Raw genomic sequence first — 14,051 nt, 5'->3', positions numbered from 1 at the left:
ATGTGGACAACTTAAAATCAGTCTCGGAAATAAAAGGGCCTTTCCCACCCGACACCCTCGGCAGAGCAGGACCGCAGGGCGTGTTTCCCCCGCGAAGCAGGAAGGGTTCGAGGTCCCGAGCAGCACTGAGAGGCAGGCAGAGCTCACCAGCACACCGGGCAGCCACCCCGGCACTGCGGAGGTAACAGGTAGGTTCAAACGGATGCTTGGCTGAGGTGGTGGAGAACAGGGATAGGCAGGAAAACAGCCCTGGAGGCTGCCCTGAGTTTCGGGGTGACAGCGTGAGGGCCCCTCACATGGTACTGGGTGCCCAGTGCACACCAGTGAAGGGATGTAGAGAAGGAAGCCAGGGTTACCCAGGGAGGGAACCCAGGACAGAGGATGTGGCTGCTCCTACCTTGGCTGGCTTCTGGCTGCAAGGAGCTTAGAGGAAGTGGGGGTGACGATTCAGGGGCATCAGCTGCGGGGTGCTCAGCCACCGGACAGATGATAAACCACCTCTTCCCTGTGTGTAGGACTGAGAAATGGAACATGAACAGCATACTGAGACCAGGTGACACCAGCTGCCACACCGGACCGTCACAGGGGGCTCCCCAGAACTCGTCTGCACCCACAGGATTTACTGAGAAGGGCATGGGCAGGGAACCCAAGTTCCCAGTCATAATCCAAAAGAGCTTCCCTCTGGGGACACAGGGGGTCCCCAGGCCCCCTGATAAAGAGGCCCTGGAGAGGGGCTTTCACCTGCTGCTCTCTCACCCAGAGGGGTGAGGGGTGGGCGGCCAGCATGAGACTCAGGAGCACCCTGGGTTCAGGTTTAGTTCCTGGGATGCCCCCAGCACCAGCCATGAAGGTGGTGGGGCCAGTTGGTAGGTGACAGCTCTTCAGATAGGTGGCCACCCCCAGATGGGGGATCCTGGTCACCACACACTCCCACCCCTCACCCCCCAGTGCAGTGCCAAGGCCCCTGACACTATGCTCAGTGGAGACTTCCACGTAAACACCTGCTACAGAGCCAGGAGGATGCTGGGGAAATGGCTCTTCCCAGAGCCTGAGGTTCGTCTGCTCTGACTGGTGTGGCCAGAGTGGGGGCAGACTCACCGTTCTGCTGATACACAGGGGCATTTGCTTGGGACTGTCCACTCTCCTGCATGAGGGAGAGGGATCAGAGGTCAGCGCAGCCACATTCAGGGAGAACTTCCTTCAGAGCTTCCCGCTGAACTGACGCGTCCACCCTCCCACCCCGCAGCACCCACCACTTCTTCCTGGGAATGTAGGCTCTCACCTCCCCCGTGGCCAGACCACAGGTGCCCAGGTGTGGTGGGCTGGTCCCTGCATCAGAGCCACGGTCAGCGTCTGTGTCCTCACTGAGCATGTCCTCTGCTTTGTCCATGACGTCCTTCATCTGCTCGATGAATGTCTCCCGCTCAGCTGGCAGGATGAAGTCATGCTCTACCTGCGAGGGCACACGGGGCGCTGGTAATGACCCGCCACAGGCCGCAGCTACACTGGAGCTTTATGGGGACATATATAGGTCTCTACTCTGTTCAAAGAAGGCAGGTGCACAGGATCAACGGGACCACAGTGCAGGAGGGGGGTACGTTTGGGACTCGGCGCCAAGGAAGCCAAGGAGGCAGTTTGAAGGCACAGGCTCCAGCTGGTGGGCAGGTATGGGGGCAGGATGATCAACAGGTTGACAAAGCTCTGCAGCATGTCCACACACAATTCTCTGTGCCTGTGTCCCTGCTCTCCTGGCCTCAGTGTCTGACCTGTAGCCTAGGACGTGGCATGGAGGTGGGTGTGGAAGAGTGATCAGCAGTGGCCCCTATTAAGGCTCCTGATGTCTCCTGTTTCCTCAGCAGAGACCCTGGGAGTTTGTCACCTATCACTCTCCATTTGGGTGTCCACCCATCTCAAGCTGGGGCTGTTCTTGAGCCAGAACTATTTGAGACTGGCCTTCTCATCCTCAACAAGAGTCTCCTGAAGTCACGTGGCTCTTCTCAGACTGAAGTCCAGAGAGGGTGTCCCCAAAGTTGGCCAGCTTGGGCTGGGCCAGCCTGACACTTGGTCATGGAGAGACCACTCAGGGCACATGACTGGGTCCCAGCCTTGCTCTTGTTGCACTAAAGCACAACCCCTGCACTGTGGCCTCTCCATCTGCACCTCGGACCCTGATGTCCAGGCAGAGGCCATCCTTCCAGAGCACGAGGCCCATTCAAACCAGCTGCCTTTCTCCTGTTGGTCTGGGCTGAGACCAAAAGTCCCTCATCCTGCACCACCCTCTGGCTTCTCAGGTCCATGTGGTTCACACATGTGGTCTCCCACCCTTCAGCCAGCACCTGGGACAGCAAGGACAGCCCAGGCCTCCAGTGGGAGAGGAAAGGGTGGCTAGCAGTTCCCACACCACAGACTCAGTACTGCAGCCTTCAGGCCTTGGTTTAGAAAGACAGTCACTGTCCCCAACTCTCACATGGGCACACAGCACCGCTGCTTACACTCTACTTTGCTGTGTCCTTGGCCACTCAAGCAGATGGGACATAGTGAATGCATCTCAGAAAGCTGTGCAGACAGCTCCAGGGAAAGAGGTCAGATTGTTCCCTCTCCCAGCAGGGTCCAATCTCTGCCCATTTCAGGCCAGGGATCTTTCCTACCCATATACCTCTGTGGTCACCCAGATGCCCTGGCCCTGCCCAGGCCATCTGTTCTTCCAGACCCTGTCTGGGATGGATCCATCTGTCCCCCATACTAAGCTGGCTGTAGAGCAGAATTCCTCTGACCCTTCAGATACCACACCCAGAAGCACCAGCACAGCTCATAGGAGGAGCTGGCTACCACTGACCTCCTGGATTCACCCCCTAACTGAGGGTAGCGGGTGGGTGCAACGTCATCTAAGGTACACACCACAGGAGTTAGAGCATCCAGTTCTACAGGGTGTTGCACGCAAGAACGTGTGCAACATTCCTACTCCGCACAAAACTGAAGTAGTGCCCTTAGTCTTTTCCTGCTAGGTATGAAAATCTTTACAGAGATTAAAATAAATTAAAAACAAAACAAAGACAAACCTAAAGATATAGGACCCATTGATAACCTGGGAATCGATGCCAACTTAGTCAAACACCCACAGACCCCCTTCACTACCAGGCTGGCAAGGGGGTCTCTGTGAGAATATGAGCCCAAGGCCCAGCTAAACACACCAGTTACGATCACCTGGAGCCCCACACTCAAGAGGACCATCCCTGGGCGGGGAGAAGCTTGTCTGAATAGCACCGTGTTCCGCCAGCCAACGCCTCTCTTCCACCCCAGCCCCCTGATGTCTCTGTCCCCGGGACAGGTGGGTGTGAGGAAGAGCACAGGTGGGCACCCAGTAGAGGTCACACATGGACGGCCATGTCGACGGACCAAATTTGTATATTCACGTCGTGCGTGCTTTGTATTTTAGATGCCCTGACTTAAAAATGCTCAATTCCCAATTCAAACCTTCACACAGTACAGGAGAGAGAGCTACAAGGTGCGAGGAGAATCGGGACAGTGAGCACAAAACAGAGCCGAGAGGCTGCTGAGTTGCTAACGTTCACCATGAAGTAACAACGGCGTTGTCACTGGACAGGGATGTATGGGGGGTGTGCACAGGTGTACAGGAAAACTAGGCAAACGAACACTCATCTAATCATTGTGCTGCGAGGAAGGGGGGAGCAGAGCCATGGGAACAGGAGCAGAGGCCGAGGGGACACTTCACAGGCGTCCACTTCATGACTGTGCTTGGAGATACACGAGTGCACAGCATAACAGGAGACACGGGTTAAAACACAAAGGAGGATAAGGGATGTCTACGGCTTCAGTTTAGACCACCAGGTGAAGACTGGTGTTTGCTCTGGCTGCATGTAAGCAACAGGCACCGGCTGCTGACAAAGACCCCTCCCTGGCCACCGTGTGACATCCGATCCTCCCTTCCATCAGCCACCAGGCATCTGATCAACTTCTTCATCCCTCTGACATCAGACATGCTGGCTGCCCTCAGCAAGGGTCCCATCAAGTGTGTTCGCAGTGGGTCTCCACAGAGGCTCTGATGTCACTTCCTGGTAGAGCTGAGCCAAGGCGCTGATGGAACCTTTGAAGTGGGCAGGCTGGGGGGCGGAGGTGCCGGAAACACCACCCTAGCTTCACACACACCAAGAGAGGGTCAGCAGGCCCACTGACCATCCTGAAAGTGAGTAGCCGGGGCTGCCTGGCATCGTCCGCGACCTGATATGGCCTTCCAATGGGCTCAGCAGCTGGCGTCTCCTCTCAGTTATCTTCTGTCCACTGGCGCCCGCGCTGTTCTTGGGCTGTGACTCCTGCTGTCCCTGCTGCTCTCAGGGCTGACTACATCTTCTCTCCCTTATTGCAACAGTTTCAAAAAAGTCCTCCCAACCATGTCCACGAAGGGCTGTTAAGGAAGGGCTCCCCTTTGACACTGTGGGGACCGTGCCCTGGGCGTGGGCTCCGGAAGGGCTTATCTGAGCTCTCTCTGTGGAACTGTCCCAGAAGCAAGCAGCTGGGGCTTCCCCATGAAATCCACATCAGAATTTAACGAAGCCAGGGCTGGAGAGGCTGGGACGCAGTCCAAGGGGAAGCTTTCTGTTGACCTTCAGAGCCAGGCTGTTGAATAAAGCCGCTCCTGGCCACGTGGGGTGATTTACATTACTGGATTAAATGACATTTCATATTCTGCTCCCTAGTCACACTAGCTCCACTCACTGTATGTGGTGGCCATTGGGGGTTAGGGGTTACAGCACCAGCCACCAATGCTACCTTGCTTCCTAAGCTCCCCTCATGGGTGGTAATGTTCTAGGACAATGCTGTCTGTCCTCTGGAGTCACCAGTAAGCAGGGGAAGACAGTGGGTCCTTTTCACCTATCTCTGTGTGCCAGACAGTTTCTGAGGCCAGAGACCCCCGTTCCTAATAGGGACACTGCAGGATTCCCTGGGGAGGATGAGGTACTCAGAGTGGGGTCCACCTGGGCAGGGAAGGGCGCCTCTGGATGAAGGTGCAGGCAGAGCTGGGGAATGGGGACGGGGATGCAGCGCTGAGATCTGCCCTTCCACTGGGGAGGTTGGCAGGTGGCTCTGAGCAGGGACATTAGGTGCTGGGGTGCCACTTCCCTGTGCTTATTCATGGCACCAGGCTGCCATCTCTTCCTGCTCCTCTGAGGGACAGTTGAGGGGTTGGGACACCCTCCTGGTGGCTGTGAACACTTCTTCAAGCTGCCCGCTCATCCCCAGGTTTCTGCCCTGTGTGGGGAGCAGCCCACAGACCCTGGTGCGGGGGTCAGACTCCCCACCAGACTCTCAGCTCGGGGACAGCCCCAGGGCACTGGGGGTGGATGGCACCCCGACGCAGGGCCAAGCTCCACGCGCCTGACCCTGCATGCGCCCCAAGAGACAACCTCACTGCCTGGGCCCCCTCACCATGTACGTGGCGATCTCATCAGGCGCGTCCCCATCCAAGTCGAACTTGAAGGTCACCATCTTGTGGTTGTGTGTTTCTAGCTGGCACTCCACCATCTTGTCCCCTGTGTTGCACACCTGTAGGAAGTGGACGGTCAGATCACGGAGGACGCTGCACCCGCGTGCCCTGGGTCCCAGCCACTCACATTCAGGATGGTAAGCCGGGGCCGGCTGGCCCTCTCCTGCCGGGAGCGGGCACGTGTGGACCTGCGGTGGTGCTTCCGGGCAGCCCTGCCCTCCAGTCTGCCCCCTCCAAAGGCGCCCTCACAGCTGTCACTCAGCTCTTTTCCCGAAGTGACATCAGAGCCTCCGTAGCTGAGTAAAAACCAAGAACGTTAACGGCACCCGTGGATGGTGAGCACGTCTGCTATGGTCAGCCCAGCCTGGGGGCTTCAAAACCTCTAGGGCCGGCGGCTAGGACCTGCAGAGGCAGTGGCTGCCCTGTGAGGGGACCCTGCAGCGTCCATCCTGGGTAGCCTCCATGTAGAAGTGTGGACTTCACAGTCACTGGCTGCATGCCCTCCAGCCCTCTCAAAATCCTGACCGAGCACTAGGCCTCTGCCTCAATTTCCCCATCTACGCCACAGGGAAACAACAACTACTTGGGGCTGTTGTGAAGACCGTGACACATCAGCACACACCTTGCCCAGCACCCTCAGAGCGTGGGCCATGGTCACTTCATGGTCACCCTCAGGAGGACAGGCTGCCTCCCCAAGAACACAGGAGGTGGCAATCCGGGAAACCCAGGGTCTACGAGGCTGGACTCAGCCAGTCTGCAGGAAGTCCCCTCCAGGCCTCTCTACCCACAGCCTCTTCCTGCTGGAACATCCTTGGCCCATAGACCACGGTTCCCAGCAGATCTAGAACATAGCTGGAGCCTCCAACAACCAGATTTCAGAAAACAGACCCTGAGAAGGTCCCTGAAGCTCTGCCGGGTCAGGGTTAGAAAAGAGGGTGATAGCATCAAGCTAACTGGGTCAGGGCCCACGAAGCAGCAGAGAGGCTGGGCTGAGCCAGTCCTGGGCCCTCACCCGACCCTCCCCTCTGAGCCTGTACCTCTCACAGCTCTGCGGGAGGCCAGGCGGCTTGTCCTGTGAGGCCTGCTCCTGAAATAAAAACCAGAGGAAAGAGAACGGGTCATGCAGCTCCTACTGCCTGTGGCACGCTCGCCCCTCCATACCCGCCTCTGCCATGCTGGCCTTGCCTCCCCCTCCTCAGCCTCTCTCCCGCCTGCAGCCAGGGGGCCGCCACACAGGGAGGTTTTCATCTTGTTGAAAGGCCTGGAGCCTAGCAGATTCCTCAAAGCTCAGGGTTGCTTCCTTTCCAAAACTGTTAACCCACTTTGATCATCCCTGAAAGAGGACACGCGGGCTTTGTAAAAGCTTTCACATCCTCTCCGAGGGAATGCGTCCTCCAAACCCATTTACAAAACTCCTGCTCTCCATCTTGATGTGGGCTTGTGGGAAGTGAGGGAGACAAGAACAGGAATGTCTGGCTGTCCCGGGCCACACTCCACCTCCCCGGAGTGGCGGGCTGTGGGCAGGACTGACCTCAAGGGCCGAGGCCCCAGGTCGCAGTGCAGCCCCAGGGGGCTGTAAGCAGGAGACAAGGCACACACCTCCTGGGCAGGTTCCACTGTCAGCTGGACGGCTGGGCAAGGGCTGGCAATCACAGGCACAGTGGGCAGTGGTGGGTTTGCAGGCGGCAGGAGTGTGGCACTCTGGGCGGGCACACTCTGGGCGGCTGCCACCACTGTGGGGGCCAAGGAGCTTGGGAACTTAGGCAGGAGCTCAGGGGCAGCAGGTGGCAGCACGTCAGGCAGAGGCGGGGAGAGGACAGCAGGTGGCAGGGGCACTGCAGGGACCGGAGCAGCCACATCCACGGTGTACGAAGGCGGATGGCCCAGCAGGACCTAGGGGACAGGGATGCACGTTGGATGCCAGGGGCCCGCTTGATACAGCCAGGGTGGTGGGGGCATGGAAACATCCCTCCCTAACCCACACAGTCCCCAGGGCCGTGAGTCCCTGGTTCGGGACACATTTGACACATGGATTTAGCAGAAGCAAACAGAAAGGGGCATCCTGTATCACTTCCTGTGTGAGGATCTGTGTAGGAATATTTGGACCCCTGCTTCGCTTGGGAACCTCTGTCTAAGCCCAGGTGAAAAACAGAAGGTGACCCACAGCGTCCAACCTGGGCTCCTGGGCCTTCCCCCTGGGCCATCAGTATTCTGCCTGTGTTGGACCTCCTGGTCGGTTCAGAGTGCACAGTGGCTGTTCCCAAGAGCAAGTGTCCCCTGAGAGCACTCGCTGACATCTGCTGTCTCCCACAGGGTGACCTGGAGTTCAGGCTGGTTCCCCCACTATTCTCCTCCTTTACCCAGGAAAAGTTAAGACAAGCAGGGAAGAAGCTGCCTTGGATTCAAAGTGCCAGGATAATCTGTCCTCTGCCTCACTTGGGGATTGAGGTTGAAATTCTCCTCCTCCCAGGAATGGGAACAGCCCCGTTGACTTGGACAGGCTGGCTGGAGACCTTCTATAAGCAAACCATGCAGGGTGAGATGTACCACGCCACTGCCCAGCAGGTGGACAGTTCTCTCCTGGTCAGACACCCCAGCAGCTGTGACAGGGTGCCCCGCCCAGCTCATCAGTGAACATCTCTACGAGACAGATAACAGGAATGACCACAAGGCATGCAGCAACTTGTAAAGGGCCCAGAGGGGCCAGGGCCAGGGTCAAGCAGCAATGCCCAAAACACACAGTGTCAGGTCTCTGCCCTCCTACTCCTCGGCCTTACCCTCTGCTTTCCTCAAAAAACACACCCAGCCCAGGAATCAGCTGGCCAAGTGGCCATGGACACCTGCTCAGACTGGCGCTCCCTCAGTAGGGGCACAGGACTGATGTGCTTCCTCCCACTGGTCTTTTAGACAAACGCCATCCTGCCAGCCACTAACACTGTCCCTTCCTTCTCCAAGCACAAATCCTCTGGAAGTAAGACAGCAAGAAGTAGTGCTCAGGGGGTTCCCTGTACACTCGGGATGGGGGGGTCCTACTTCAGATTAGATCAGGACAAAGTGAGCCGGGGGCACCTGGCACCAGGAACACTCGGCTTTGGGCTCCTTCTATGCTGTCTGGATGGATCAAGTCAGAAGGAGGCATTGGCCCTGCAGTAGAGGAGACGAGGCTCAAAATGCAGGGACACGTCCTAGTCACAGAACTATGAGGACTCAGAGCCAGGATGGGGCTGGGTTGGAAGACACCTAGGCGGAGATGCCCAGGTAAGAGCTACCCAGGTGAGAAGATGCCCAGGTGTGTGTGTGTGAGGGACCCACGCAGGAGGATTCCAGGTGAGGGGTTCTCAGTTAGACTGGCGGGGCGGGGGGCAGGTGGGAAGCATCCACGTCAGCTCTTCCTCTCACTCAGCTTTGAGCAGAATAACCCAGAAGCTCCAAACACAAGTGTGTAGATCTGTGAGGCCACCGAGGACACAGCAGGGCACGTCCCTCTGTAGCTACCACACGGTCTCTTTGTGGTTAGTCTGGTTGCACAGGGTCCCCACCTGACACCAGTTCCCTGCTCCTATCATGACCACTTTCAGCTGGTAGCCCAGATCCCGCTCCTCTGCCTGATTTCATCTCTGCTAACATGAGTGTGTCTGCCCTGTCTTGCTCTGACAAGGTGCTTTGGGAGGGGCTGACCCTAGATGCATGTGAGTCCTAGTGCCTACAGAGGGACCAGTGAGGGCCACCAGGACTGCCAGGACCAGCATGGTAGGGCAAGGGAGCCCTCAGCCACACGGGCAGCAGTTGCCCACCTCCTGATCAGGTGGGACAGTGGAACCCACAGGCTGCCCTGATGTTTGTGGCTCCCACGGTGGCAACAGGTGCACCATGCTGGCTTTAGCCTCCTTCTCCAACTCGTCTCTTTCAGAGAAAGGACAACTGTAGGACAGAGCAGCCTCCTTCCCCAGCCCTAACCTGCCCCTTAGTCCAAGTGCCAAGAGAAAGCCATGGCCCAGTGAAGTGAGCAGCGTGGGGGTCTCCAAGCCCCACAGGTGTATTACCTGGCTCCCTGAGGCAGGTGCTGGAGCAGCCTGCTCGGGCAGATGGACAACACCAGGCTGGAGGGGCTGAGGAGGCGCAGGAGGCGCCGGCTGCGGAGGGGTCGGGGTGGCCCGTAAGCTCTGCACAGCATGGTGGGGGGAAGGTGGGATGTCTCCAGGGGCCATCTGCGGGAAGGTCGCTGGGTACACAGGCGGGGTGGGGAGCTGGGCTGGGAGCTGAGCCACAGCAGGGTGGATGGACAGGGCAGCCACACCCTGTGGAGCCACAGCCAGCAGAGGGATGGCAGCTGGTGTGTTTGGCACGATCGTCTGGCATGGCACCGCCAGGGGTGCCCCGGTGGGATGGGGCAGTTTGACCGCCTGCAGAGGCAAGGCTGGGGACGTGGGCAGGGGGGCGGCGAGACTTGGCAAGATCACGGCGGGAGAGAAATACTGAGGTGCCGGCACAGGAGCCACGTTTGCGGTGGGCAGGTCAGCGAGGGCCTGAGGGAGGCCGTCGATTCCCGCCAGGGGCGTGATGGGGGGAACCACAGGCATGGGAGGCATCTGAAAGAGACAGGACAGTGTGTCAGTCACGGCCACCAGGGGCCCACAGTTGGTGGGGCGGTGGGAGGCTCCCCCTCACAGATGCTCCCCGGCAGCTGTGTTCAAGGGCTCCCCAAAACACACCCAACGGCAAGGGAACCCCAAGCACGTGAAACTCCAAAGAGAAAAGAACCTCTGGCAGCCTCAGCATAGGCACAGGGGGCCCTCCCTGCATCCATACCCTCAAAGGAACCCACAGGGGGCTCCGAGGGAATCGGGGGCAGCCCAAGGGTGACCCTGGGGCTCTGACTCTTTGGACAATTTCACTCCGAAGGATTGAGGCTGTCAAGAGCCACGAGACTGGTTCCAAACATCTGGCATCACAGCCTGATGCCTCAGCTGTGAGAATTCCAATGGGAACTTAACTTCTGGGAGGGGTCTCAGGGAAACATCCTCCAGCCTCCTCTCGCTGGCTGAGGTCACACCCTCATGGCAGCAAGAACTCCAGAACCTTCTCTAAGTTTTCTCTGCAATCTGTGCACCTCCTAGAGACAGCTGGTATCTGATCTCGTGAATTCAGCACTTAGTCTCTGACAGCTCTCTCCAAGAGTACTTTCTTGCACATGCTCACAAGTATCACGTAGTGGGCACCTTCGTGCAATCAACAGAAGGTAGCAAAAATGAGCAAATCAACTTCTATTTTGAAAAGCAACTAAACACCACAATCACCAATGAGCAAGAAGATGATGTAACTAGACCCCTAAGCCAACTCTAACGTGGTATTACAAAGATACCTGAGGCAAAAGCAACTTCAGGGGCAGGACGAATGGTAGGAATACCCCTTTCCTGATGGGAACTGCCATCTTCAGCATGAAGGCCACTTCCTGTCCTACCACTAAGGTCATAGCCCATCATCACCAAGGGTCTCTAGAATGACTGGGATCATGGAGTCCAATAACCTGAGCAATGGTGCCCAACCCCAGCTACACTCTGTACTGGCCGTGCTGTCATGTGCTCCTAGTTACAGACAATATCCCTACTGAAAGACCACCAGAGGTCACCTCTGCTCCTCAGGTTGAGCCTTAGTGGCCAGCCCTCCAGGCAGGAAGCAGTGCCATCCAGTTGGTCACTGGACCTCCAAGAGCCACCTTCAACCCAGCCTTGGGTAACACCTCAGGATGGACAGCAAGTTCATCTGCTTTCAGTATCCACTTGGTAGACATATCGTGACTCCTGTCCTTGACCTTGGACTAAATTTTTCCCCAATCTGGATGCACCTGGGACTAGGTATTTGTTGGGTGATGCAGTAATGGCCACATCCCCCACTCCCAGAGAGACTCCTTATCTGCCATTCACAGCCCAGAAGGCATCTTAGTCTGGGAGGAAAGCCTGACAGGATAAAGAGAAAGTGAGGCCAGTGGGCAGGGAGGGCAAGCCGCCCTAGGAGGCTGCCTCCACACTCCCAGGTCTGCCAGGTTGGTCCCCAGAATGGTGCTGATGCTCCACACTTCTGAGCCCTCCCCATCTTTGCATCCCAGGTCACGTGCAGACAGGCCCTGCTGGTGCCCTGGAACCCCACCCAGGCCAAAAGCCACTGCAGATAGCCAGCCCAGAAGTACCTGTGGAGGGACTTGAGTGAGTGGCTGCAGGGGTGGCTGAGGCATCTGGAGGGGCTTCAGCTGAGCAGGGGCCACCACCTGGGAGGTCGGAGCCAGGTATGGAGGCAGGTGGGGGGGCACCGGCTGCATGGTGCCCATGGGCTGTGGGGCCAGGACCTGTGGCAGGGTCGGTGGCTGGGCCATTGGAGGAGGCTGGAGGGAGAGAAGCCAGGCCTGAGACCCGCAGCCAGCAGAGGCAGGGCCTGCCCTGCATGCTCAGACACACAGAGGCCCATGCACACCCTCAGGCACACACTCGTGCTCTCTTGCACACTTGCCCACTCCCACAGACTCACATATACACAGTCACATCTACGTATGCCACACTCACAGGCACACTCCTGCACATACGTATACACATACACACATTCACAAAGCCCAGACTCCAGTCAGCCCAGAGCCAGGGACACAGCAGAACTTCCAGAAATGTTCCAAGGTCACAGAACCTTCCACACCGAACCCCCCGTTACAAGCTGTGGACCCAAACACACCACACACACACACACACAGACCGCCCAGTAGAGCTGACCACCAGTTGCAAGGGATACTTCCAGGGGCCATGAGGAGGAGTTCCACTCACCTGCTGGGAGGGGGGTGCAGGCTGGCCTGGGCCTGTGGGCACAGGGGCACTGGGTGGTGGCAGCACAGGGGCAAAGCTCATTGCAGGCTCTGGAAAACGCTGCTGGAGGAGCGGAGGGTGGGCAGGGGGTGGGACAGAGCCCACAGAGAGGCCAGGCTGTGGAGAGCAGTAGGTTCACACTCAGTGGCTGACCCTCAGTACCCTCATCCTGGTGCCCAGCCCCCATTGGGGACCCTGTTTTGTGGAAGGTGACTCAGCAGAAGGCAGGTATGGCAGCCCTGCAGTGTCACTCACAAAACTGAAAAACCACGGACAGACACAGCTCCCAGCCAGGGAATGCTCTGGAACATGAACCCTGTGGAGTATTACACAACCATGAGAAAAGCTCATCACAGAGGTTTTGGAGAACCATGGAGAAAAGCTCCGTAGGACATGGGCTGGGGGAAGCTTCTCTTCTGGGTGACTCAGCACACAGAAGATGAATCCATGCAGAAAATTCAGACGGAACACGGAGAAATGAAACAAGCAGTGCCAGCTCCCTGGGGAGGTGACAGGCCATTGAGGGGCCAGCAGCAGATCTGGCACGGTGGGGCCCTCAGCAAAGCAGGGTCCGCTAGACTCTGCTACGGGCGGAGAGAAATGGGGCCGCACACAGGATGTCGCCCGCACTGCCAGCAGCCGCCTAAATGGGTCAGAAACCTGAGCCCTTGATGTCATTAAGCCATTGCTGCTCATGTGTTAATTTTTCCCCTTTTTGGTAAGGACGTATTATATTTTGTTCCCTAAGAGTCCTTACTGTGCTGAGGGAGAGACTGGAGTATTTCTAAGGAAAGTGTCTTGCTGCCTGGACTTCCTCCACCTCCATGGGAAGGAGAAGCTGGTGGGGCTCCAGGGGTCTGAACACGAGCCCTGCTTTCGAGGCGGGGCTCGTGCCCCCTCGGGCTCTCTGGATGGCAGAGGGACAGGGATTTCCAGAGCTGCCCTAGCCGACTTCATCTTTCTCAGTCAGGGCTTTGTGCAAGGCAGTGGAGGGGTGAGGTGGGAAGAGCAGCTTGATTTGGGACCAAGCTTCAAATCTGAATTTACCTGAAGCCGCAGAGCGGACGAGTCTGCCTAACTGGGCCAGACTGCCTGTCCAGCAGCTTGGCCACTGTATACCCCCTGGGAGCTCTGGCGGGGCCTGGTGGCCCTGGAGGGGCGGGCAGCTTCTCACTCTTGGTGGCCCTCCCTTTCCTCCTCTTCTTCCCTCTCGTTTCTTTACTGGGTCCCAGGGCACATCACCATAGCAACCATCCCCAGGAACACCCAGCAGTGGGGCCAGCCCTCGGCACACACCAGGAACCACCCCCAGGCCCTACTCTTCCCGCCTAGGTATCTCTGTCTCAGTAGGAAGGGAGACAGGAGAAAGAGCTCTGACCTCCCCACTCGGCCTCCTGCCTTATACACTGAACCAGTGATAAGCTGCCACACCAAGGACACACAGGACAGGCTTAGCCCAGTGAGGACCTAGGCAGCCAGTGCATCCTATGGCCATCGGAAGCCCTAGCAGGGGCAGGAAAGAATGAGAGCCAGATGGAACATTCTGGCTCAGCCCCAGCTTCTGCAACACTCACAAGAATAACCCTCGGGAGCGGCAAATAGTCTTTTCTTCAATGAGCTCTTTCTGCCATTTAGAAACATACTTCATTTTGTGAATTGAATAAAATTGCAAATGCAAATCAACAATGAGTCCTGGGACTCCA

General features: G+C 57.6%; 1 protein-coding gene across 10 annotated transcripts in view; it reads right to left on the bottom strand.

Moving 5' to 3' along the window:
• Wnk2 (WNK lysine deficient protein kinase 2) overlaps positions 1–14,051 on the bottom strand; it is a 120,478-nt gene that overhangs the window by 43,616 nt on the left and 62,811 nt on the right. For all 10 annotated transcript variants that reach the window (XM_047525942.1, XM_047525943.1, XM_047525944.1 and 7 more), the window contains exons 10-19: positions 12,310–12,465; positions 11,691–11,882; positions 9,547–10,092; positions 7,103–7,396; positions 6,541–6,590; positions 5,631–5,799; positions 5,446–5,562; positions 1,283–1,453; positions 1,099–1,144; positions 398–517 (exon numbers count right to left, since the gene is read on the bottom strand). In XM_047525942.1, coding sequence (XP_047381898.1) covers positions 398–517; positions 1,099–1,144; positions 1,283–1,453; positions 5,446–5,562; positions 5,631–5,799; positions 6,541–6,590; positions 7,103–7,396; positions 9,547–10,092; positions 11,691–11,882; positions 12,310–12,465 — 1,861 coding nt within the window. The remainder of the gene's footprint in view (positions 1–397; positions 518–1,098; positions 1,145–1,282; positions 1,454–5,445; positions 5,563–5,630; positions 5,800–6,540; positions 6,591–7,102; positions 7,397–9,546; positions 10,093–11,690; positions 11,883–12,309; positions 12,466–14,051) is intronic.

The sequence above is a fragment of the Sciurus carolinensis genome, chromosome 15 (genome assembly GCF_902686445.1).
Source record: "Sciurus carolinensis chromosome 15, mSciCar1.2, whole genome shotgun sequence".
Lineage (NCBI taxonomy): Eukaryota > Metazoa > Chordata > Mammalia > Rodentia > Sciuridae > Sciurus > Sciurus carolinensis.
Note: the sequence above shows the minus strand (reverse complement) of the source record. Positions and strands in the feature narration are given on the sequence as shown.